Source organism: Sturnira hondurensis, unplaced genomic scaffold, assembly GCF_014824575.4.
Source record: "Sturnira hondurensis isolate 20B ecotype Veracruz unplaced genomic scaffold, ASM1482457v3 Scaffold0010428, whole genome shotgun sequence".
Taxonomy (NCBI): Eukaryota; Metazoa; Chordata; class Mammalia; order Chiroptera; family Phyllostomidae; genus Sturnira; species Sturnira hondurensis.
In genome coordinates this window covers 4,861,805-4,887,641 of record NW_028083059.1, presented here as the reverse complement: position 1 = coordinate 4,887,641, position 25,837 = coordinate 4,861,805, and the positions used below count along the sequence as shown (strand labels likewise).

Here is a 25,837-nt window from a genome sequence, read left to right as displayed (position 1 = left end):
AAGGTGGGGGCAGAAATGGGAGGGAGGTGGGGAGCACTGTGGCAGGGCAGGGCTGGGAATATAAGACAGAAAACTGTACTTGAACAAGAATTAAATAAAAAAAAATCAAGAGAAAGGAAATCATTTGTACGGCATGATGTGAGGCACAGCTTGATGTCAACCAGCCTGCCAGGCCTTCCAGGAGTTGCTTGGTTCTTAATTCTAATGACGTAGTTTGGTATTTCCTTTGATAGCAGTGATCACATTGTCTTGATCATTTTCCACCGTACCCTGTACTGATAAAGCTTTGTGTCAGTGTTTGATCTTGATCAAAAGAAAGAATGGTAGATTGAGCTTTTCATCAGTTTCAGTGGGGTTAAATGCTAAGTGGTGGTAGTTTAAGTAGGACAGCCTAGGAGAGGAGTCTGGGACTGAAGGGGAGTGATTTAACCCTCAGCGTAATCTAGTACAATTCTAGTTCGGTGTTCCTTCTTCAGAATTGACCAGAAACACCTTGAGGGCAAGGACTACCAGTGGATTCTTCCTCTGAGCATTGCTGGCTTATAGCACGGTAGTAGCTGGCACTGAATGGGTGCTTGGGAAATGTTCATTGAATTGAGTTGCCAAAAATTACTTAAGTCTGTTTTCTGTGAGGCATTCCTAGAAATATTTTGGAATATGAGACTGGCCTCTTTCCTTGCGGGGCATATTAAGTGCTGAGTTACATAGGTTTCTAGGAGTAACAAGGAACCAGTGATTGCTCGGATCTTCAGAAGACCTCAGAGGAGCTGCACTTTGAGACACAACTTACATAAAGGGGAGGGAGAAGGGAACACTAACTTGTGCTGCTGTCCGTGTTATTCTTATTACAGAGCTAGAGGTTCTCTAAGATAGTAACGCGACTTTCCATCCATAGGGTGAAATCGAAAGAAGAACAGAGTTGCTCCTTTCTTTGGCTTTATAGCAAAGAGAGGTATTTAGTTATACAATAGCAAACAGAGGTATTTGATTACTATATGTATTCTTTAAAAAGCAGAAAGTATAGCCCTTTCCCTGGAAGAAATATTTATCTGTTACAACAATAATGTGTAAATGTTAAGTTGTTTTTTAGATACTTAACAGTCAGTGCAAACAGGAAGATTTCTTGCAGTAACAGAGATAAACAGATTATTTTGCTTCTAAGGCATAGACATAGGTGTAGAATCTATCACTAGTATTATTACTTATAATATTGTATTTATGGAGTGATTTAAACTGTTTGAATCAAGGCCCATTGAGGCAAAGCAGGCCAAAGGGCAGTGAACCTCAGTATTCCCTTTACATTTGTATTGTATCTTTTTGTTGTTGTACTTTTATTTTAAAAACTTTTTGAAGCCACCAAGTAAAGAGTAATCAAAATATATGTGCTTGATTTGAACACTTTTATGACTTTGGGTCTTCCTTATTTCAGATTTACTGGAGTTTAACTTGGGTAGTCCCAAGAATGTGGGTCCCTTCCTTGCGGTGGACCAGAAGCACAGCATCCTGCTCAAGTACCGCTGCCACGGTCCGCCCATCCGCTTCACAACCGTCTTTAGTAGCGAGCTCCATTACGTGGCCAATGAGCTGAATGGTATCGTGGGAGGGAAGAACACCGTGGTTGCCATTGCCGTGTGGTCGCATTTCAGCACCTTCCCCTTGGAAGTGTATATCCGGCGGCTCAGGAACATCCGTCGGGCAGTGGTCCAGCTCTTGGATCGAAGCCCTAAGACTGTAGTAGTTATCCGGACAGCCAATGCCCAAGAGCTGGGGCCAGAGGTGAGCCTTTTCAACAGTGACTGGTACAACTTTCAGCTGGACACCATCCTTCGCAAGATGTTCTCAGGGGTTGGAGTATATCTCGTTGATGCCTGGGAGATGACCCTGGCCCATTATCTACCCCACAAGCTCCATCCAGATGAAGTTATTGTGAAGAACCAACTGGACATGTTCTTGTCCTTTGTGTGCCCCTTGGAGACCTAGCCTGCCCTGAAGGGAGCTGGAGGAATCACTTTCAGTGATCTTTGCCATCACCTGCATTACAGAAGGTTTATGAATGGCCTTGTGGAGAGATGGCCACCATGGATATATAAAGTTTCAGAAAGGGCTGGATTTTGTATAATGACTTGTAAGGAGCTTAGAAAATGCAAGTTACATTATGTCTACCTATAGGATATTTTCCAGTCTGGACTTAGCCATTAACAACATTCACACACTGTATTGTCCTTGCAACCAAAGATGCAAATAAGTGTGTTTGAACTGATTTCTCCTGGGAGGGGAGATGACTGTGCTAAAAAGTGTGAGACATGCTCTGACCTAAATGGAAGGGACAAGTTTGGCTGGCGGTGGAGTGTTTGTAGCACGTCTGACAGAGGAACTTGAGCACGTCGGCATGAACAGCACGTTGGCCCCTCCTCAGCCAGGTGAACGAACGAGGCCTCTGTTCAATGATTCCTGTAACACGCCGAAGACTGCCATGTCTGTCTCCCCTTGATAATCCACCTTTTCTGGATCACTTGAAAAGACCAGTGTCCTTGCTCAGAATTTTCAGTGAGAAAATTTACAATGTCCTGCTTTTATCTAGAAAAGAAGCAAAAGGGAGGTAGGACAACAGTGTGTATGAAATCTCAGTATTCAATTGACATTTGGGTTATTTTCTTTATTTAGTTCCACTAAATTTTGCATTGTGAATACTTATGCTAAAAAAAAAACTGCTTTGGCACTGGAAGAGTAAGATCTATACATGGAAATTTATTTTTGTGCTTTGAAGTTTGAGGGTTTTAAAAACTGACTTTTATGTAAAGAGTGTTACTGTGATTATAAATTTGTAAACATCATTTCCATCTATTTCAGTTGTTTCTTTTTTGGTTGTTAATTTTGTTAATGGTGAAATAGCACCAGATGTTAGACCTTGGTCCTTGAATTTAGCTAAGAAAAAAATTCAGAGCCAACAAACTCAAATATAGGTGAAAGTTTACTTAGAAAGTCACTTTAGAAAGTCATTTTCTATTTATTTAGAAAGAAGAAATGAGTCAAGGAAGAAGCAAGCCAGCTGGGCTGCTTTGACTCAGGAAACAAGTTGCTGAGGCAGAAGAAAGGCCCTTGGGGCTCAGAAGGAAGAAAGGCAACGAAAATGTACCTGGCGGAAAAGGGAGAAGGAAAGGGGGAGTGTGCTTCTGAGAGAGAGAGCCTTATTGGGTTCTTGTCTTGAGGGTTTTATCTGGAGGTCTCAAAGGAGGATCTCAATAGAATATTCATCAGCTTTCCAGGTCTGTCTTTTCAGGGTCAAAGTCTCTACGGATTGGTCGGCCAGGGCAAGGGGTCTTTAGTCATTACAGTTGGTCCTGAGGTCAGCGAGGGCATCACCTGGCCTTGCTGCTTTTCTGTGCCTGGAGTAGAAAGACAACTGAGGCCAAGAAATTACCTCTAGTTTGACCAGAACTCTGTCTCTGTCATTAAGAGATCTGAGGCTTTGTTCCTAAGATCACTGACTTGATGTGGGTCAGAACCTGAGTCTTGAGGGCTTAATGCTTAAGGGAGTGTTCATGCAAGGGCTTGTATAGGAGCTGAATGAGACTATTCTCCGGCCTCCCCGTTCCTCCTCTGAGGGGGTCTACCACATGACTAGAGATGTGCCAGGGGAGGGAAGGCCAGGGGAGGGTCCTGACTGCGAGATGGAAGGTCAGAGGGTTTAAACCACATGACCAGGCACATGCTAGGGGAGAAGAAGTTCACTCTGCGGCAAAGTTTCACCCTACATTACTTGTCCTCCCAGTTTTGTCCTGGTGACCTTTCATACCTGGCCTGTCATTCCTACTCTGATCACACCTGTCTAACTGCCTACTGTGTCATTTTCAGTAGCGTACCAAAATTAGAAATTAAAATCTCATTGGAAATTAAAGTTAGATATTGAACTCTATGACGAGTATTTTCTTGATTTGGGCATAAGGTACATACAGTTCTCTCCTGCTTGGGAGTCAAAAGCTGCTATTCCTATTGGCTGTCTTCAACTAAAGTGTACTTGAGTAAATTTAAATGAGTTTAAGTTAATCTGGGGCCATTTAGTAAGTCTTCTTTTCTTTTTGAGACACAACAGATTATAGTCTAGTTTTAGTTAACTAAATGGATATGTGAAGAAACTGGGGGGGGGCTTTAGAGATGAAGACAGATGCTTCAAGCATGCCTTGCCTATTATTTTAGCGGCTTTACCCATAACAATGAATTCTGATCGTGATCCAATAGTATAGGTCACATTTAACTTCATTCTATAGATAAAGAACTTGAGTTGGGATTTGAACTAAGTATGGTAGGTGAGAGCCCATAGCACTTTTCACCACAACTTGTTGGACTTTTGTAAAGAGGAGTTTTCTTGTTTTGGAAGAAGTTTTGAGCATTCCCTCAAGGACTGCTGGAGGAGGCCGAGTCATCCTGTTCCCTGGAGAATTTCAAGGAGAGAGTAGGCACAGCTTCTCTAGGGCTTTGGAGTGATGCTGCTTGTTTGTGCAAATGATTACTTGTGAGCTTGTCCAGTTTCTGTTACTTTGCTTGATTTAGTGACAAGGTCCTACAGATTGGATGACACAGTTTCTTGGAGTATTCTCAGTCATCTGTCTCCCTTCTAATTTGTCTTTTTCACTCTCTGGTGTGGACATTAAAAAAATGCATAAGTGTAGAATTTGAAATATTATCTAAGGCTTTCTCAGAATAATTAAAATATATTTTAATTCCTTCTGAAAAGCTTATTTTAGGCCAGTACCATACGGTTGTGAATATTAGCATGCCAGCCAAATAATATAGTTTGAAATATATATTTTGCATTATAAAGGGAACCAATTAAATTTTTTTATCTTTCAATTACAGTTGACATACAATATTATATTAGTTTTAGGGTAACAACCTAGTGATTAGACATTTCTATAACTTATGAGTGATTACCCCTGGAAGTCAAGTACCCACCTGACTCATGCAGTTAGTACAATATTACTGACTACATTCCCTATGCTGTCCTTTACATCCCCATGATGGTTTTCTTCGTGATTTTTAAGAACTGTAAAATCTAGAATCCATACTTCTATGGTCTGAATTCAATAACCATTACCATTTTGGTATATTTTCTTACAGGCGTTTTTTTTTTTAACCACATAGCTGTAATCACAGAATATGTAATTTGTATCTGTGTTTCCTTAACATACAGAATTTTTCTGTGTTAAATAGTCTCCATAACTTAATTATAAAAGTTAGCCCAAGAGTTCAGCTAATGATGTTATTATTTATATAAGTTGGCCATTATAGTTGGACACTTAGGTCTATCATAAAATATTACAACAGCATTTTATATACAGTTTATTTGGGTTACAGTATGGACTTTATTTTGGAACCTGGTAGCATGCATTTCGTCTAGGGTATCTGCTCAGATTCTAGAACTCAAATGACTGATTTGATGCAATTTGTGAGAGGGAAAATTCCCAAGGCCCTTCTATGCAAATTAGATTTTAAAAGACGTCATCCTATTACCAGTAACCTTTCTTTAGCGAATACAAAAGAAGACCTTCGGTGTTCTCATACAATCCATTTACCATTCTGAACAGCCATCATTTCATTAAAAACCGTTGGCTGACAGTTCCTGGCTTCACGTACTAAGTTTCAGATTGCTGTATTTGGGTTCTTGACACGACTATATATGGTGAGCCCTTTTCATCTCCATGTGTCACATGCTGGAGGTGAGCCTGTTTCTGGCCTTATTGAAGGAAATAGCAATTACCAAGAGAGGTACAGGAAAATAAACATCCAAGAGAAACAATAAAACACCCCCCCAAAATAAAACAACTGCTCAACATTATATTTGTGGGTCTAGGAAATTCAGCTTCTTAACATTACCTAGTCACTTATGCCAGAAATTCCATGTTATTTATTATGTTGTGTTAAGCACATCCTCCCAAGTGTTTGCCACCACAGTACATTCTCAGTGCACTTAGGATGCCTGACTCCTCAGTGTGCAATAAATAAGATTGCCAAGGTTCTCTTTTCCTCCAGAAACGAAACCACAGTCCAAGGGTCCAAGGGCAGGGCTTTGTAGGATACAGAAAGGAGAAGGGCACAGAATGCTCCAAGTTCAGCCTAACGTTTCCTTTTAAACTTCCTGAAAGTGTGAACTTAAGTGTATTATATTTTGCTTTTTAATACTCTGCACTAAGTGAGAGGAGGTTAGGCTTCTTATAAGAAGGACCTTTTTGTATTTAGCTCTAGATGCCCATTCCTACTGAAGACCGGGCATTTCCTGTCTTAATTACAAAGCTGGACTGGAGGACTGCTGGGGCGGGGGCGGGGAGAGTGGGGGGAGGAGGAAGCAGTGCGGAGATTGCATAGAATGTCCCAGAGGGAGAAAAGCCACAGGGAAACCAAATGCCATAGGAAAAATCCTTTCAGTATTGTGCAGTGGTTCATACTCTTTAAATTCACCCACTCTGCCTGCCCCTCGCCCGCGCACCCTGAAAGCATCTCGATCTTCAGGTTATAGGATGAAGACCCACTGCTTTATTTGTCTCAGATTTCATGACCTATAGTTTGTCAATAAAGGCACGTGATAGCGATACTTACTGATTGCAAAAGCTGTGTTGCAGATAGTCCCCACTCCACACACACACACACACACACACACACACGGAGGCCATAGGGAAAAATTGAAATAAGAGAAGGTGAATTTAATGAGGCAACGCTAATGCCTGGCCATGGATTTATTGAGACATTTTTAAAAGGCATCCGTAAGAAAAAACGTTTTGTTGATTTGTTTCTGATTCCTCTGCGTGGTTCCAGTCCAGATCTTGTAGCCTGCCCTAGAGGGGAATGTCCAAGACTCGAGCTAGTACCTTTTCGGCCTGGGAATTTCCAGTGTGCAGAAAAAAATCCACGAACCTAGTCCTGGCTGCCCCCTCCCAGCCTCCTCTGCCCCTCCTTTGTGCCCACGCAGCTCTGTTAAGGGAGAGTTTGGCCGTACTCTGTGCTTTAGAGAACAGTTCCTTAGCTTCCCCCACCCCAACTCCTACCCCAGCACCCCTCCACCCCACCCCTGCCTCTGCTGAGGGAGTGAACTGAAAGCGAACACTATAAAGGGGACAGGAGAGGGGCTAGCCTCCTCTTGCCACGAGGTCAGACGCCGAGTTCTTAGGGAAAAAGGCTGCTTAACTTCTGTTGCTTATCATGTAACCTCAAAGGGAAACTAACCGGTCGTCTTTCCTCATGCTGTCAACGTACTTGGGGCATTATCGCTGATTGCAGCTGGAAGCAATTGACTTGCCTTTACATATATGAATGATTTGACTCTTCAAACACAGAGGTATATTTTTATTATTTGATATTTAGTATGAACGAGGATCTTAAATGTTAAGTTTCTCCCCACCCACCGCGCGTCTTTTCCCCATATACAGAGGTTTTCCTTTGGAGTCACTTTCTGATATTTGGATCATCATCTTTGTTTGGGGGCAAAATATTGGGGGGGCAGCTTTTGGGGGAAAGGAACTCCAGGATGTTTTTATAGTTTGGTAATGTCTATGAGTCGTTTCTGTTTGCCTTGAAGGCCCAAGGCAGACTAAGATGCTGATGGAGAGGACTGATGGGTTACGTGATGAAAAGTAGCATAAATATAATGTAACAATTTATCTTTAGTCAGTGATACCTCAAGGTAGAAATCTCTCAGGAGGTCTGAATGTAGGTTTAGAGAGAGGTATACCTTCTCACCAAGGGGGCATAAAATTACTTCTTTATGAAAAAGTATATACCTGAGTAGATGGAAATGTTTTATATCATGTCCTCATTAATTCTTATATTACCTCTGTAACAGTAAAGACAAATGTTATAAGACCATTTTGTGAACAAGAGAGATCTGTTCAAATTTAATGGCTTTGTGGGACACCCCTCCCCTGCAGATATATAACAATTGTATAAAGTATTTTAAGGGATTTTGTGCAAGTAAAAGAACATTTCTAGGCAGTATGGATTAAGGATTCTCTCCACAAGGATAAGTGAACTGGCTTTTGTGGGGTGGAGGTGTCCCAAAGGAGATGACATTTAATATGTAAATTTTAAGCTCTTGGTAATACATATTCCCCCACTTTAAATCTGGCATCTGAAAAAATATCTGGTCAGGTGGAGTATTTTTTTTTTGGTTCTTTTACGGTACATTTTTAGACAACAAAAGGAGAAAAATTTCCAAAACTTACTCACTGCCCTCAGTAATGCTTGATAGCCCTGGCTGGTATAGCTCAGTGGATTGAAACGGTTCAGTTCCCAGTCAGGGCACATGCTTGGGTTGCAGGCCAGTTCCCATCAGGGGACACGCAAGAGGCAACCATACACCGAAGAAAAATAATGCCTGATAGAGGGGGAGGATCAGCCACACAGATCATGTGAACATGCTGATGACCCTGACATCTTTTTATGTGGCTTCAGAGCACAGTGTATGGTCCACTGTCTCTCTCCATTATAACATCTTGCATAGGCTAAAGACACGGTTGGGCAGGGCCCAGGTGAGGAGCCCTGAGCCGATAGAAGAGTCAGTCTGGTATGAGTTAGCACAAGAAATCAGTATGCCACACATAATGTTAAGCATCTGGTAGCATCCTTCCCACCGTGGAAGAGATGACCATGGTCAGCCTAATTTAGTTGTCTAGATACTGACTTTTGCTCACTGAGAAAATGGAGGCAAACGTTTCTCATTCTACTTTGTCCCGAAAGCTGTCCCACTCTCAGAAAGCAAAAGAAACCCTCTCATAAGGTGAAGAGTGAAGGACAGCACTACCAAGTGAAAAGATTTTATAACTGTTGAGACCCACGATGAATTGGTGTGGAGAAAACCATTTTCTTTTGGCTGATAGCTAACACTGATTTGGCTGTCTCTTGATTCCCCACCCCCCAACCCCCAGGTTAACAGAAGATCAGGAAACAGAATGTCACCTTTGGGCTTTCTTGACCTGATGCTGAACTCTCGAGGGTGAGCAAGGTAGATATTTCCAGATGTTACTTGGGCTTGGGCTGATGTAGTCATGTGGAAATGGGCAGTGGGATGGTTTCTAAAATTTCTAAGATTCTTAGACCTCTTCAATGATTCAATTTTTGGAGTTGCCTCAAATTTACTGTGAAGTTTACTATAGGTATTATACTGTGATTTCTTGTGAACTAAGATTTTTTATAGTGATTTAGCATCTTTTTAATCAATTTGAATTTCCACTATTTTCCGTGAGAGGAGGACACATGAATAACACATCTCAGGGGAATTTGGCTCTCTGCTGATGGTTTCGGGGTTATGTAATCTTGAGCAGACTCAGAGAGCATTATGCCCCCTACAGTTTCCTTGAAGGTGCTCATTGGAGCTAGCATGTGTGGTTTCTGAGTAAAGCACTTCCTGTTCCTTTCATTTGGGACCATCTGTGACATAAAATGCTTTCCTTCCAGATTTAGTGGATGAAAATATTTTGTGTTCCTTGGGGAAGTTAGAGGATAGGGAATAAACTTTATTAAATGCTTATTTGGGGAGTTGACCAGCAAGAGCCCATTTAGCCCTTGTAATGGCATCTGAAGTAGTCATAATTAGCATCTTTTACAGGTGAAGAAATTGAGACTTAGAGGGTTTGGGCAGTAGTTGCAAGGTCCCCCAGATAGTAAGTGGCAGAGCTTGGATTTGACTCTGAGAGGGTTTGTCTCTGTAGCGAATGCCTTTGCCACCAGGCCACTGGGCTATTAGTAGAAGTACAATGGAGAGAGGTCATCGATTATCCAGGGCTCTGAATTCCCTCGGGTCCTTCCCTTTGCCTAGCTCACAGCTGGCTACAATCAACCCCCTGTTCAGATTTAACCCATAAAGTTTTAGGTAATAACCACCTAACCCTTGACATTTTTTTAATGTTTTATTTTTTATTTTTATTTATTTGTTTTTCAAGTACAGTTTTCTGTCTATTACTCCCATCCTACCCCCCATGCTCCCCACTCCCTCCCATTTCCACCCTTCTTAGTTGTTGTCCATGTATCCTTTATATTTGTTCCTCTAAATCCCTCCCCTATTTCCCCTGAAATTCCCTCCCCTCTCCCCTCTAGTCGCTGTCCCCCTGTTCTCTATTTCAGTGTCTTTGGTTATATTTTGCTTGCTTTTTGTTTTGTCGTTTAGCTTCCTGCTAAAGGTGAGATCATATGGTATTTGTCCTTCAACACCTGGCTTATTTCACTCAGCATAATGCTTTCCAGTTCCATCCATGCTGTTGCAAAAGGCAGGAGCTCCTTCTTTCTTTCTGTGGCATAGAATTCCATTGCGTATATGTACCATAGTTTTTTGATCCATTCATTTACTGATGGGCACCTAGGTTGCTTCCAACTCTTGGCTATTGTAAATTGTGCTGCTATGAACTTTGGGGTGCATATGTTCTTTGGGATTGGTGTTTAACCCTTGACATTTAAGGAGACTGCAGGAAAATCTTTCATTCCTCGGAGTGAAGCTATATGGTGGAATTGATGGGAGTGTTTAGGCTCATGTTTGGGGAGAGGCAGCCTCTGACTTATTAAGCCATTTTTGGACACAACAACTGGGGTTATAAAAAGAGGAATCCTGCTGCTGGGTCACCTTGCTCCTCTCAGGACACCTCTTGTGCTCAAAAGCCAAGGCTTGGTGGAGCATTCCTTGTCACGCCCCTGGCCAAGGGCCCACTGCTGCTGCATCTGGAGAGAGAAGCCATGGGCACTCATTCACTCAGCTGTCCTCTACCATCTCTGCTGTTGCAGAGTTAACTTCTTTCAGAGGTAGACCTGGGTAGAAATTTTTGTTTTGTATCTTGTGTGTGGTTTTTTCTACTGTTTTTAATTTCACATGATTCTTTTCTAGTTTGCATTTTTCATGGGCTCTTTAGTATAAGGTGAGCAGAGTAATAATTTTACTTGTGTGGTTAAAAAGTAAAATTCTCTGGTGAATTAAGGAACAATTTCAATATTTGTTCTTTAAGGCAATGCTTCTCAAATTTAAATGTGCATAGAATTACTTGTAGAACTTTTGAACTACAGATGTTTCAATAGGTCTTGGGTGGAACCTGTAATTCTGCATTGTTAGCAACTTCCCACATGATGCTGATGTTGCTGGCCCAAGTCCACCCTTTGAGATGCAAAATTATATGGCTCCTAAGTTCCAGGTCATGAGAAACATTATGGAGTTTTTCTATAAAATCTGTATATGGCATTTTACCCTATAGGACAGTGATTTTCAACCAGTGTGCCACAAAATTTTTAGGGACACTGACTTTACATTTTATTGTTTATGCATTATAGTTGTCCCAAATCTTCTCCCTTCCCCCTTCCACCCAGCAGCCCCCCTGCAACTCCCTCAGGTAATCCCCACACCATTGTCTTTGTTCATGGGTCCTGCATATATGTTCTTTGGCTACTCTGTTCCCTATACTGTACTTTATATCCCCATGACTGGTTACATTCTGTAACTATCAATATGTACTTCTTAATCCCTTCACCTTTTTCAGCCATCCCCCTGATCCATCTGACAACCATCAAAACATTCTTTATATCTATGATTCTGTTTCTGTTCTGCTTGTTTATTTTGTCTTTTAGAATCAGTGGTTGTTAGATATGGATTTATTGACATTTTATTGTTCATATTCTTGATCTTAAAAAAGACCCTTTAGCATTTCATATAATACTGGTTTGGTGGTGATGGACCCCTTTAGCTTTTTCTTATCTGGGAAGCTCTTTATCTGTCCTTTGATTCTAAAGAATAGTTTTGCTGGGCAGAGTAATTTTGGTTGTAGGTGCTTGCTTTTTGTCACTTTGAATATTTCTTGCCAATTACTTCTAGCTGGCGAAGTCTCTTTTGAGAAATCAGCTGATAGTATGGGGAATCCCTTGTAGGTGACTAACTGCTTTTCTCTTGCTGCTTTTAAGATTCCCTCTTTGTCTTTAACCTTTTGCATTTTAATTATGTTGTGCCTTGGAGTGGGCCTCTTTGCATCTATCATGTTTGGACTCTCTGTAATTCCTAGACTTGCCTATTTCCTTCACCAGATCAGGGAAGCATTAGCTACAAAGTGATCTGCAGATGGCTGCTACTTATGCTGGGCTTGGAGGTGCCCAGGCAGGGCCAAGCTGTGAACCAAGGCTGACGGCTGCTAGTGCTGGGCCTGGGGCAACTTGGTGAGAGGTATGGGGATCACTGAAGCCAGATGCTGCTTGTTTGAGAGAATTTAGGAAAATCTGAAGCATGGACCAAGAGAAAGCCATTCATATGGAAAAGCCACTGGAAAAAGCTTGGGTAGGTTTGAAAGTTAAGTGGGGTGGGGCTTCAAGGAATTATCACAGTGGGGCAACCAGTATGAGGCAGATTGATGGAGACTTAGATGTGGTGCCCATCTGCCAGCTCTGTTGGGGGAGGGCTCAAGAAAGGGAACAGTGGCCTCTGCCAGCACATCTGCCTGGGAGAAAGCTGCCCCCCAGCTTTGGTCCTGATGCCAGACAATTCATTTCCTCCCCATATGTCTCCGATGACTTTCAATCTGCTGGCCCCGTGCTGGAGCTCAGAGGGAGTGAGTCCAAGTGAGTCTTACATAGACCCCTTAAGAGCAAATGCCTGAGACTAACAGTTTCTGTCTTCCACAGCCTCAATCCCCACTGGTTTTTACAGCCAGAAGTTATGGGGACTTAATATTCCTGGCACTGGAACCCTGCGCTGGGGGGCCTGCTGTGGGGCTGGGACCTCTTGCCTCTGAGATATCCCTCCCTATCTTTATTCACCACACATAGGTGTGGGACCAGCCCATTCCACATCACTGCCCCTCCTGCCAACCTTGATGTGGTTTCTTCTTTAATTCTGTAGTTGTAGGACTTCTATTCAGCTTGGAGGTTCTACATGATGATCGTTCTGTAGTTCAGGTGTAATTTTGATGTGGTTGTGCAAGATGGTGACCTGTATCTACCTACCCCCCCATTTGACTGGAAGTCTGGTACTGATTTCCTTTCCCTTAAATTGTCAGATGAAAAAAAATGACAACAGACAACATAACAATAGCCATTTGGTGTGAATGAATTGAAACTATGCCTATTTTTTTCTGTCAGATTGGCAAAAAATATATTTTTGATGTGCCACAGAATTTTAGTAATTGGTTTATGTGTGTCATGAGATAAAAAAAGGTTGAAAATGGCTGAAGTAGGAAAATAAATTGCACCATGGTTCTATTCAACGACACTGGTAATGCGCCATTCTCTGTATGTGGCCCTGAATATCTGAATCAAACTTTTCAAAATTTTCTTAATCCCCTAGATATTATATTCATACAATGACAATTTCCAGATATTTGAAGACATTAATAATTAATTTCTCATTTTTTAGGTGTTTAGCAGAGTACAGACATTTAATGTTGGCATAAGACTTTTAAACACAGTTTGGCATTGGTTAATGTGGGTGCATCCCAAGTCCTCTGATTATTTCAGTCGAAATTGCTGTTTATTGTGGCACCTGTGTTTTCAGAGTGCCTAATCTCGTATGTCATGCCTCGTCAAAGAGGGTCATATTGTCCCCAAGGGAAAAATTGGTTCTTGGGGTGAAGTCCCTTAGAGGTTACGATAGTCTGTGGCCATCTAAAGGCCACGGCACATTAATGGTTGTATATAGTATCTGTGGTTTTAAACTTTTATCAGGGGACAATGTGGAAATGAATTCTGAAACGTTTCCCTAGGGGTAAGATAACAAAGCAAGGTGGGGACACACGGCCATCAGTGCTCTGCACACACCTGTTGGATTGAGGTTGGACAGGTTTTTTCTCTGGCTGTGTCTGGGTGTCTTTCCCGTGTCTGCATTGTCATGGGTTTTTGAAATACTCGCTCCCAGAAGAGGGAGGTTTCTTTTCATATATTTTTTCATAAATATTTTCTTCTATGATATGCTTAACAGTGTTTAATATTTTAAGAAATTGTGGTAAAATACAGATAACAAAATTGATCATCTTAACCGTTTTTAAGTGTGCAGTTCAATGTCATTATGGAGTCACATGGTTAAGTGACTGTCATTGCTAGTCATCTTTAGACATTTTTCATCTCAGTCTGAAACTCCATATCCATTAGAAACCGCATCCCCACCCTTCTCTCCCCAGGCTCTTGGCAACCACCGCTCTGCCTTCTAGCTCTATGAATGTGATGACTCTAGGGACTTCATAAGAGTGAAATCCTACAGTATTTGTATTTTTGTGACTGGCTTATTTCAAGTGGCGTAATGTCCTCAAGGTTCCCCTGAGTAGTAGCACCTATCAGAACTTCCCTCCTCTGGAAGGGTGAGTAATTCCCCAGTGTCCGTGACCGTGCCCATTTCGTGCGTCCTTTCATCCCTTGAAGGACCCGAGGGCTGCTTTCACCTTCGGCTGTCGTGAGCGGTGCTGCGCAAGCATGGGTCTCCGGGGGTCTGTTTGAGCCCCCGCTTCCGGTTCTTTCAGGTCTGTGCTTAGACGTGGAATTGCTAGATCAGATAGTAGTTCCACATTTAATATTCTGAGGGACTGCCATATCATTTTCTATAGCAGCTACACCATGGTGTTTTTTTTTTTCCATTTTGTGTAGTGTTTGGCAGAGTGCAGTGAAAAGATGTGTACACCATGAATCATGACAGGGAGGGGTCTGAAGTTCAGAGTGAATAGTCTGCTGCATGTTCAGCACCACAACCATTAAGACAAATTAACCTCCCTACACGCGCCCCCGCGTGTGTCCGCAAACTACCATGGGCACACTTACAGATGAGTGCATCACTGGAAATAACTCCTTGGAGAATCACTGAGGTAACGACCTTACAATGTATGGGTCAGATCTGTTTGGAAATGTGGACCATCTGCCATGCAATGCCACATTTAGGAGAAACCTAGAGAGGCTTGTGGGTGGTTTCAAAAGGACAGAGCTGCAAAGGTGGCCCACAGATGTGAACGAGGAGGAACTGAAGCGAGAACACCTGGGGGGGTAGGAGCTGTGTGAGTTCAGACTGTCGCCCTTCTTTTCCTCTCCTCTTCCTCGTCCCTCTTCTCTGTAGGCTAAGCACGTGGTCACTATGCAAGTTTTGGTTGAACGAATAGCCAAGAAGGGGAAAATAAGTGAAAGAATTATTTATTTTCTAATCTGTGAAAAGCTATGTTGAAGACTGCAAGAGCTTTCTATTTGATGCCTCTGTTAGGGGTAAAGGAGGTGGGTTTCATCAGGGGTGGAAGACAAGGCTGCCGGATCCACCCTGGGCATCCGCAGGGTAGAGGTGGAACTACTGTCTGATCTAGCAATTCCACTTCTAGGCACAGACCTGAAGCAGCATCACGGAGAACTGAAGCTGTCTGAAGGATGGCACATGCTGGTGCATCATGGACCTCCTCAGCCTGCTGTTCTCTGCTCATGTTTTATACATTTTAAGCAGCCAATGAAAATAGCTTTGCTTGTTCATCTGTCGTGTTGAAGAGTATTTAGCGTAAACATGGGAAGAGGTTCTTTAAAACAGTACTAATGTCTAAGTGTAAGGATGGTTCGTGTTGCAGCCAGTAAGGATGTTTGCAGCAGACCAGACCAGACCGGAGTGGGGGTGGGGGTGGGGCGTGGTGTGTGGTGACGAGGTTAAAGGACAGACTGTCTCCACCCTGTACTTCACTTAGGCTTGTCGGTACTCAGATTTCATGGTTGTTCATTCTGGGGGGCCTCTCTTAAAATGCTAGCCTTTGGGAAAGGTTACTGTTTTAGTCTTGATTAATTTAGTGAGTTTAATTAACCCGTGAATGAATTTTGAAATGCCTTCTTGAAGTTTTACTGGACGAGAAGGGCCCGAGGACTGCCCTGGTCAGACCACAGGTGATAGGGTGACACGCAGCTGCAGGAGCAGCCCTGGGAGTGGGATGGGAAGGTTAAAACCCACCTCCGTGCCTCCCCACTCTCCTTCACCAGGCCTTTGTATTTCTGCTCATGGTGTTACCAGGCTGTCAATCTCAAGGCCTTGGAGTTACCTCCGACTCTCTTCTCTTTCTGTGCTCAGTTGTTGCCAGTCCTATATAGTATATCTGTAATATTTCTCTCAACAATTCCCCCTCTCTGTTTCCATAAGGCACCACTCTAGTTCATTCCTTCATGACCTGTCACCTTGACTATTGCAGATCACCTACATACAGCTGCCACTTTATCCTTCCTACAGCATGGTTTGGTCATGCTTTTATTCAGTTCAAAAAGCCTGAATGGTTTCCCATGGCTTATTAAATTAACTCCAGTATTCTAAGGTGGCATCAAGGTCAGGTAGGGTTGGGCTGCAAACTTGACTCCATGATTCTCCTATGTTCTCTCCAAGTTGGGTTGATGGTCCAAAGAGGCTAAAATGCATAACAATCAAGTACTAAACAGCACTTTGAAAAATGGATAGTAATTAAAACTGTCCTCATTGAGTGCATATTGTATGCCAGGACTTGTTCTAGGCATATTATGTATTCCACCTCCTTTAGCCCACATTCTTTCTGAATGAGTTCATGCACCCATTCTCTAAGACTGAGAAAACAGTCTTAAGAGAAGTTTTCTCAGTCTTAGTGAAGTTAATGAAGTTATATGGCTTTTAAGTGAATGGAGCTGGGATTTGAACCTGGATTCATTAGACTTCAAAGCCCTCTGCTTTTAAGCAAGGGATAAAAGCTGTATATGTTACAGGCAAGAAATCTGCAATAGCTTGGGTGAAAGTTTGGGGCAAGAATTATTGTGCTATTTTCCAGAATTCATGAGGACTTCATATTGAGTAGGAGGTGAAGGTATGCTGTGATATGGCATTAGTTTGCCAGGACTGCCGTATCACATCGCCACAGGCCGGGTGGCCTAAATAACAGACATTTATTTTCTGACTGCTCTGGAAGGTGGAAGTGAAAGATCAAAGTGCCAGCAGGGTTGGTTTCTCCCAAAGCCTCTCTCCTAGGCTTGCAGATAGCTGCCTTCTTGCATGTCCACACATGGTCTTTTCTCTGCACATGCATCCCTGGTGTCTCTCTTCCCATAAGGACACCAGTCTGGTTGCATTACAGCGCACCCTAATGGTCTTATCTCAACTTACTTACCTCTTTACTGGTCCTGTCTACCAATACAGTTACATTCTGAGGTACTAAAGGTTAGGGCTTTAACATGTGAATTTTGGGGGAGGGACACAGTTCAGTGGATAACTGATAGATTTGAGGCAGATTGATTTTAGAGGATGTGAAAATCAGGCATGGGAATTTAATTTTGATGTGGGGGTCCAGCTTTGGTCGAACAGGGGAAAAGATGGATATCATGGCTCTCCCACACAAACTTCCAGAAGCTCCTAAATATGATGGTGTAGTGGGAATGAGGACTAAGGGAGGTAGGAAGCATTTTGGAGAAGGAAGAGTTAGGTCTTTTCTACAGTGGAATAAAGGTGCAGGAAGAGTCAAATCTTTAAGTTCTCTAGAGATTTCTAGAAAAGTGAAGATAGTCTGTCAGTGAGAATAGAGGAGCAAAGGGAGAATATGGCAAGTTTGGTCTTCGACCTGTAGAATATACTCTTGGCAATACAGAATTAGAACTTAGAGTCAAGGTCAGAGCTGGAGATCGGGATCTGGAGTCTATACAGGGCAGAGTTGTACCTATGGGAACAGGGAAGCTGGCTCAGAGTTCAAATGACGGGAGACAAGAATTCTCAGGTCTCAAGCCCCTTTGCTGTCAGAGATTTGGAAGATAGTATGGACATTTCTCAGGATGTTTCTAGCTAAAATAGTACCGTGGGCTGTCTCCCTTTGCCTTGCTTTTTGTTTCCTCAAAGCACATTATCACCACTTGACACGATATTTATATAGCCATTTGATTATTGTCTATCTTTTCAGTAGAATGTAAGCTTCATGAGGGCACAGACTGTCTTTGTCCAGTGCTATATTCCTAATACCTGGAAGAGAGTGCAGAACATTGTAGCTGATCAATATTTGCTGAATGAATCCATGAATAGGTTAATTTTTATGATCAATAGACTTTAAGTTGATGAGTGCTGGAGATCACCTTTTTATCTTTTCTTAAAGTTTTGTTCTTTAACAAATACCTTTAGATAAATGAACACACAGACACATATATTTGAGAATTTGAAATATACAACCTAAAAGCAGGTTTGCTTCTATTTGTTTTCCCTTAAATTGTACTTTCCCAAAATTGAGGTCACCTCATCCCTTCTCTGCAACAGCATTTATTTATGAAAAAGTCTGACTTTCTTTAAAAACCCAGGCTTTTCAGCACTCTGGTTACTCTTACCAGATTATCTGTTTGCATATACTTTTTTGTGTAATTTTCATAGGAACTTATTTTTGAGGTCTTTGGTTTCTGTCAGGTTTCTTTTTCTGTTACTCATGACAGCCCATATTTAAAGAGTCTCATCTCAGTGTATGTGTGTGTCCAACAGTCCATACAAACATAAGTCTGTCCCCTTTCTCTATAATGTTCTCTAGGAAGACTGCTGGGTATGGTATGACATCTTGTAAAATACAATTATAGCTAGGATAGGCATTTAAATCAAGTCCACTCCTTCTTTATTCTAAGGAATCATAATCAAAAGTAAATCTGAATCTGTTTGTATTTCATATAATAAAGACTCATGAAATCTAGCCTCTTTTTTTCAGATAGTCTAAGTGGCATAAATGGTACTAGAATTATTGGATAAAGTAACTTAAAGCAATGGCTCTCCAACAGACGGGGAATAACTCCCTAAAGGATTATCGGAATCACTGGGGAAGTGTTTCCACGGGCCACACAGCACCACTGTGATGATTATACTCACCAGAGGGCACCTTACTGATGGAAGTGTGTCATTCCTCTCAGCTGTGCCGGGGGAAGAAAGGGGTTGAAAATCGTGGGTCACACATTCTGAAAGTTCAAGTGAACACAGCACATAAAATGAAAAGATGCCTCTGGTTCTGTCTGTCCTCCACTTTTTGGCAGTATTGCATTTTGTTCCCCCAGACAGTTTTCTAGAATGTTTTTTTGGAAGGTTAAAACTGTATAAGATGCAGGCTGATGGGAAGAGGACACTCTGTAGGGACACAGGACAAGTCTCTAAAATCCAGAATGAGGTTAAGATATGAAATTTGAGCGTGCTTGTTGGAAACAGAGCAAAATGGAAGGATATCAACAGGAGAACCTGTTTACAGAATCTCATGGCCAATTTAGTAATCTTTAGGAATAGTGCGTTGTAATAGTTTTATGACTTATAAATTCTACAATTATGATTATTTTTGCTGTATTTTTATTGTTGACACTATTACACATGTTCCCATAAAATTATGACTTTAAAAGTACATTGGGCTCCTTCTCAACCAGTTTCCACAAATGTGATAGTGCTCTGGGGGAAAACGCTGTGCAGACGATAAGGTGTGACCCTCTTGGAACAGGAACCAGGCCAAGAATAAACCCAGAACCAAGGATAAATCCACTGGACATATGGAACAAAAACCTGTCTAGGCATGAGGCAGAGAGGAAGAAGCTAGGAGACTTCCTTGGCACGTGGAATGGGGAAACTGAGACAGATGACTGAGCAGACAGGCCAAGCAATTTACAGCCAGGCAATAAATCACAAGGTCTTATCTTCTGACATCAAGGGCAATTAGGAGCAACGGGTTTACACATTCCAGACTGTCTCAGGACAGACCTGCCTTGGTCCTGGTCCCTCCTCGGTGACATTATCTGCAGATAAAACTAGCCAGAGTACAACCCTGACCCCCTCCTTTTGGTGAATCAGCATATTGAAGGGCACACCTGGCAAGCCGATGAATATTCTATTGCAATCCTCCCCAGAGACCTCCCCTGTTTTAGAAAACAGATAAAAACCCTCAAGATAAAGGAAGCCAGTGAGCAAGCTCACCTTGGAGCACACCTGTGCCCCTCCTCCCAGGCATGTGCTTTTGCTCTCTTTTTCCTAAACTCTAAGGGTCCCCACAAGACTTGCAACCAGGGCCAGGCTAATCCCTAGAACCTCTCTCCATGGTCCCACTTTCCTAACTTTTCAGTGAGCTAAAAACAGCCCTGCCTGGGCTCACTTCTGTCACTGTGACTTTCACTTTCCAGAGAGTCCATGCAGCCCCACGTGGCTCACGCCTTTCTTATAACTTCTAGGGAGCCAGAGCAGCCCCGCCTAGGCTCTCTCCTGTTGCTTCTTGTGTCTTAAGCCCTTACTTGTTTCACTGTCCCAAGCTTTAGTAAATGTACTCTCAAAACCACCTGGGTTCATGTTGTGCAATCTTTCCTGCATGAAGTCAAGAGCCCACGCACTACAGGCAGCCCAAGGCAGACCTGCTTCTGTCTCTCTCTCTCTCTCTCACTCTCACACACACACACACACACACACACACACACACACACACGGTGGAGATTTACTCAATGATCATCATAATTTATGGGCATGGGAAGGCAACTAACATTAAGCACCTGAGACATGTCAAATGCTTTATATGCCTTGTCTATTATCTTGTGACTTTAGTGACTTGATTTAGATGCTAGTATCATAGTTTTTATGTGCGTAAACTGAGGCTCAGAGGTGAAGGGACTTGCCCAAGTCACACAGCTGGTAAATTCTGAGCCAAGTTTGCAGGCTGCGGAGCCACGACACCGGAGCACCTCTGAGCACTGCTGTTGGGAGCAGGGGCTGGCCAACTGTGGGGGAGACTTTTCCCACATGTCCCCCTCCACCACGGGTGAAAGTAAACAAGACAAGACATGATGTGATCTGCTTGGGGAGAAAAAGTGGTCGATCCCTCAAAAGGGAAGGGCCAAGAGCCCCCTGCTTTTGGGTTCGTTTTATTGGGCTTTTATTGGGTTCGTTTGCACAAGAATACAGGTAAGTGTCAAACAATAGCATTCAAAGAACTGTGAAGGCTTATTCTCAGTCAGAGTCAGATAACTAACGAGCCATAAAACTTTGAAGAACAAACTTCTTGCTTGGACCCTTATCATTTAAACGAGAGCATTCTAAACAAAGCAGGTTTCACAGTATTTTTACATATTCTTTCTTATGCCTGATTTACCCTGGATACCCGCCCTTTCCAGCACAGGGCTGCACCGCCTTCCCCATCATAGGTATTCAGGCTTAAGGGGATTAGAGCCAGGAAGTGCTTCTCCCAAGTGATTGAGTCTGGCCTACCCGCCATGGACATCAACCATGCTTTGGGGGCAGGGGAAGAAGCAGAAGCAGCACTTGCTGCCAGAGACAAGCTTTGTCTCCTGTGGCCTGCATTCCGGAGGTTGCACACTTAGCCACGGGGGGCATTTACAATTCCTAAAACCAGGCAGGCCAGTTCCCAATGGCGAACTTTCTCTGAAATGGGCCAAATTGTAGACATTTTAGGTTTTGTGGACTAAGACAATGTTGGGAACTGCTCTGCCTGGTTTCAGGAGTTGTAACTGCCCCCCAAGGCTAAGGCTGAGTGAGTGACCTCCAGACTGTGAGCCACTAAGGAGACAAAGCTTGTCTCTGGCAGCAGCACTGCTTCTGCTTCTTCCCCTGCCCCCAAAGCTTGGTCAGTTAGTCAGAGATGGGTAAGACCCCTCAGAGGAGGGGCAACCTAGGCCAGACTCGATCACTTGGGAGGCCATCATGGAAGGACTCAGGGGGCTGCAACAAAGAGGGAGTGACGACCCTCACCCCCCAGCTATTCTGACATAACCCAAGTCCCCCTGTCCTCTGGGAGAAGCGCTTCCTGGCTCTAATCCACTAAAGTGATGAGGGAGGTGGTGCAGCCTTTTGCCAGCTAGAGCAGGTTCCAGGGTGATTGGGCATAAGAAAGAGTTCCTAAAATTCCTGTGAAGCCTGCTTTGCTAAGAGTGCTTTCATTCATATGTTAAGGGTCTGAGCAGGAAACCCTAAAGTTTCTGCAACCCCCTTTGCTGGCAGACACAGACTCAGACTAAGCTCTCGGATTTCTTTGAAATGTTATCTACTGTTTGATCTTTGCTGCCTGTATTCCTGTGTATTACAACCCAATAAAAGCCTCTGAGGAAGGGGCTCCAGGGCCTTTTTCCTCTGAGAGATTGGCCACCTCTCCTCCCCAAGCAGATCATGTCTTGGTAGTGTTACTTTCATCCTTGGTGGAAGAGGTGACTTGGGGGCAAAGTTGCCCCCACAAGACAAGATGGAGGATATTATGTAGGCACTTAAATAACCATTTAAAATATGACTACTTAAAAATGTAAAATATCGGACTTCCGGTCAAGATGGAGGCATAGGTGGAAACACTGTACCTCCTCACACAACCAAGTTTATGAACAACAAATATTTAAAAACCAGAACTCAACCAAAACAGAGAGAAAATTAAACTGTACTGAAGTCTGACAACAACAAACCATTCATCCAGACCACATCACAGCCCAGCGACCAGGGTTGCCCCACCCTGTTGAACAACTAAGGCTCTGCCCCTCATACATAACAGGTGCAAACAGACCAAAACATTATGGCTTAAGAAGAAGAACAGCTCAAAGCCCCAGAACCAATACTTCCAAGTGACCAAGAGATAGCCAACCTATCAGATGCACAGTTCAAAATACTGGTGATCAGGATGCTCATAGAACTGGTTGATTTTAGTCACAAATTAGATGAAAAAATGAAGGCTTCACTAAGTGTAATGAAGTAAAATGCACAGGGAAACAATAGTGATGGAAAGGAAACTGGGACTAAAATCAATTGAGTGGACCAGAAGGAGGAAGGAAGAAACAACCAAACAGAAAACAATGAAGAAATAAGAATTCAAAAAAATGAGGAGAGGCTTACGAACCTCCAGGACATCGTTAAACATTCCAACATCCGAATTATAGGGGTACCAGAGGGGAAGAGCAAGAGCAACAAGTGGAAAACTTATTTGAACAAATAATAAAGGAGAACTTCCCCAGTCTGGCAAAGGAAATAGACTTCCAGGAAGTCCAGGAAGCTCAGAGAGTCCAAAAGAAGTTGGACCCCAGAAGGAACACACCAAGGCACATCATAATTACATTAGCCAAGATTAAAATGAAGGAGAGAATTCTAGAGGCAGCAAGAGATAAGGGGACAGTCACCTACAAAGGAGTTCCCATCAGAACTACAAAGGAGTTCCCATCAGGAGACTGTCAGCGGATTTCTCAAAAGAGACCTTACAGGCAAGAAGGGGCTGGAAAGAAGTATCCAAGTCATGAAATCCAAAGACCTCCATCCAAGATTGCTCTATCCAGCAAAGCTTTCATTTAGAATGGAAGGACAGATAAAGTGCTTCTCAGATAAGGTCAAGTTGAAGGAGTTCATCATCTCCAAGCCCTTATTATATGAAATGTGAAAGGGACTTATCTAAGAAAAAGAAGCTAAAAAATATGAACAGTGAAAGGACAGCAAGCTCACAGTTATTAAAAACCACATCTAAAACAAAAGCAAACTAAGAGGACAGCTAGATCAGGAGCAGAATCATAGAAATGAAGAACACATGGAGGGTTAGAAACAGGGGGGGGGGAGGAGGAGAAGGGGGGAGAAGGTACAGAAAATAGCATAGATGGTAGGTAGAAAATAGACAGGGGGAGGGCAAGAATAGTATGGGAAATGTAGAATCTAAAGAACTTGTGACACATGGACATGAACTAAAGAGGGAAATGGGGGCAGGGGGTGTGCAGGGTGGAGGAAAATGAAGGGGGGGGGGAATAGGACAACTGTAATGGCATAATCAATAAAACATAAAAAAAAGAAAAAATGTAAAAAATCTTTCTTAGATAAAAGCCTGTGGAATAGACCAAATTTGGCTTATAGGCTAACTCCTGGCCAAAAGTATTCAGCAAATGTCAGCAAAAGCAATTTGGAGAGAAGTGAGGTGATTGTTTTAACCAATCATTGTCATTAATATATGAAATTTACAGTCTTTTAGTAAATGAGAGTTGAGATTTCCCCATTGGTTCCAATATTATCCTTTCAATTACAAAATTCTTTTTATAGATATACATGTTTGTCGTATTTCGTCTGCTGGTGTGGGTTGTGGTCGGCAAGATTTCATAACTGCTGTTCCACCTCCGCCTTTGCCCATTCTTCCAGGCGTCAGTGACGTCGGAGAGAAAGTGTATGTGAAGAGCATAACATAGCGTAACTCAGTATGTGGCAGTGGTTACTATTAGCCTTATCAGTATATCAAAATAGTATTATACTGTGGGTCTATAATAGTTTATTATTTGTGGGGGGGTAATGGTGTCTGTTCTGCACATAATCTAAGCTAATTTCTCTTCAGCTCTTTCTGTCTGGCACACACCACTGGCCTTGTTTGTAGAAATTTAAAATAAATGCCTGTAGACTGTGAAGAAAGTACCTTTTCCCTCCAACCCCCCCTAGAGTTCCCAATACTCAAGTTTAAAAGTCTGAATGAAACATTCTAGAAACCAAATTCTTCTTGGTAAAATGCAGCATGTAAGGTATTCATGCCTTCGTACAGGGTATGAAATCATATTCTAATCCCCAACCTAATTTGATAAACTATGTTTTCTATCTCTAAAAAAGGAAAGGGTAAAGGAGATTATGAATATAAAACTTTTAAGAAAAAATAAGTCAACATATAAATCAGTCCAGTCAACATGTTTATTAATAAAAGCAACTACGTTCTGAGCATTAACAAGTATAGTATCTTCTTTGTATATTAAAAAGGTGTTATGCTCAAATTAACCCACCTTTCAAATTTAACCTTTTCTTCTAGGGAAGAAAAAGGTTTAAATTAGGAGTGTCCCGCTTGTGGCCAGCAGGCCATATGTATCCCAGGGTGGCTGTGAATATGATCTAACACAAAATTGTAAATTTATTTAAAACATCATGAGATATTTTTGTGATTATGTGTTACAATATTTTTAAAGTGTGACCCAGACAACTCCTCTTCTTCCAGTGTGGCACAGAGACGCCAAAAGTTTGGACACCCCTGGTTGAAATCATTACCTGAAGGAAGATAGAATAATACTTGGAAGTGTTTTAGCTTTACACTTTTACCATGCATGTAAGCCCATGTCTAGCACAAAGAGAGTGAAAGATCCTTCTGTCAAAAATCTTCTTTTGCTCCCTGGCTGGTGTGGCTCAGTGGACTGAGTGCCAACCTGCGAACCTTTGGTTCGCAGGTTCGATTCCCAGTTGGGCCACATGCCTGGGTTTTGGGCCAGGTCCCTAGTGGGAGCCATGTGAGAGGCAACCTCACATTGATGTTTCTCTCCCTCTCTTTCTCCCTCCCTTCCCTTCTCTCTAAAACTAAATAAGTAAAATCTTTTTAAAATATTTTTTGCTTAATTACCTCACATCCCCAAATTCAACTATGAAACATGCAGTCCTTTGGACTTAATTTATTGCCTTCCATTTTTTCTCCTTAAAAAGTAAATATTCCCATGAAAGGTAACAAAGTTATTTATTTACATTACAGTGTGAATCAATTTACCAGAGTATTCTTTCTGAAAGCTGAGCTAACTTTGCAGAGGGTAGGAGTTTTTTTATTGAGGGATCTATAGGGAAGAATAATTTTGGACTATATTTTAATGTCTAGAATCTGCAGATTTGTGTGGGAAAGAGGGAAGAAAAAATAATTAAGTAGGAAAAAGGGAGGAAAAAGGGAGTTGAGAGAAGATACTTTTCTTTCTTCACCATTCTGTTTAATGCAATTCAGATTTAGTATCCTTTAAAGGAGGCGAGAGTTGGCAATATTCCCCCATTCAGTATTCATGATGATAGTTTCATATATATGGAAGTGAAATCTCTCGATTGTCAACAAGATAGAGAAAGCAGAAGCAACCACAGAATGCATAATGTTCTGCCCTTTGGACAAATGTCACCTACATCATTTATATTTCTCTCTGTGTCTTT

At 42.3% G+C, this 25,837-nt stretch overlaps 2 protein-coding genes across 3 annotated transcripts in view; both read left to right on the top strand.

Annotated features, from left to right (window-relative positions):
- NXPE3 (neurexophilin and PC-esterase domain family member 3) overlaps positions 1-4,033 on the top strand; it is a 35,058-nt gene extending 31,025 nt beyond the window's left edge. For both annotated transcript variants that reach the window (XM_037058907.1, XM_037058906.1), the window contains exon 6: positions 1,430-4,033. In XM_037058907.1, the coding sequence (XP_036914802.1) occupies positions 1,430-1,980 (551 nt within the window). In that variant the 3' untranslated portion in view covers positions 1,981-4,033. The remainder of the gene's footprint in view (positions 1-1,429) is intronic.
- A 3,060-nt stretch (positions 4,034-7,093) lies between these two features.
- The window catches only part of NFKBIZ (NFKB inhibitor zeta), a 40,044-nt gene continuing 21,300 nt past the window's right edge, over positions 7,094-25,837 (top strand). The window contains exon 1 of the mRNA XM_037058905.1: positions 7,094-7,330. The gene's annotated coding sequence lies outside the window, so the exon portion shown is untranslated. The remainder of the gene's footprint in view (positions 7,331-25,837) is intronic.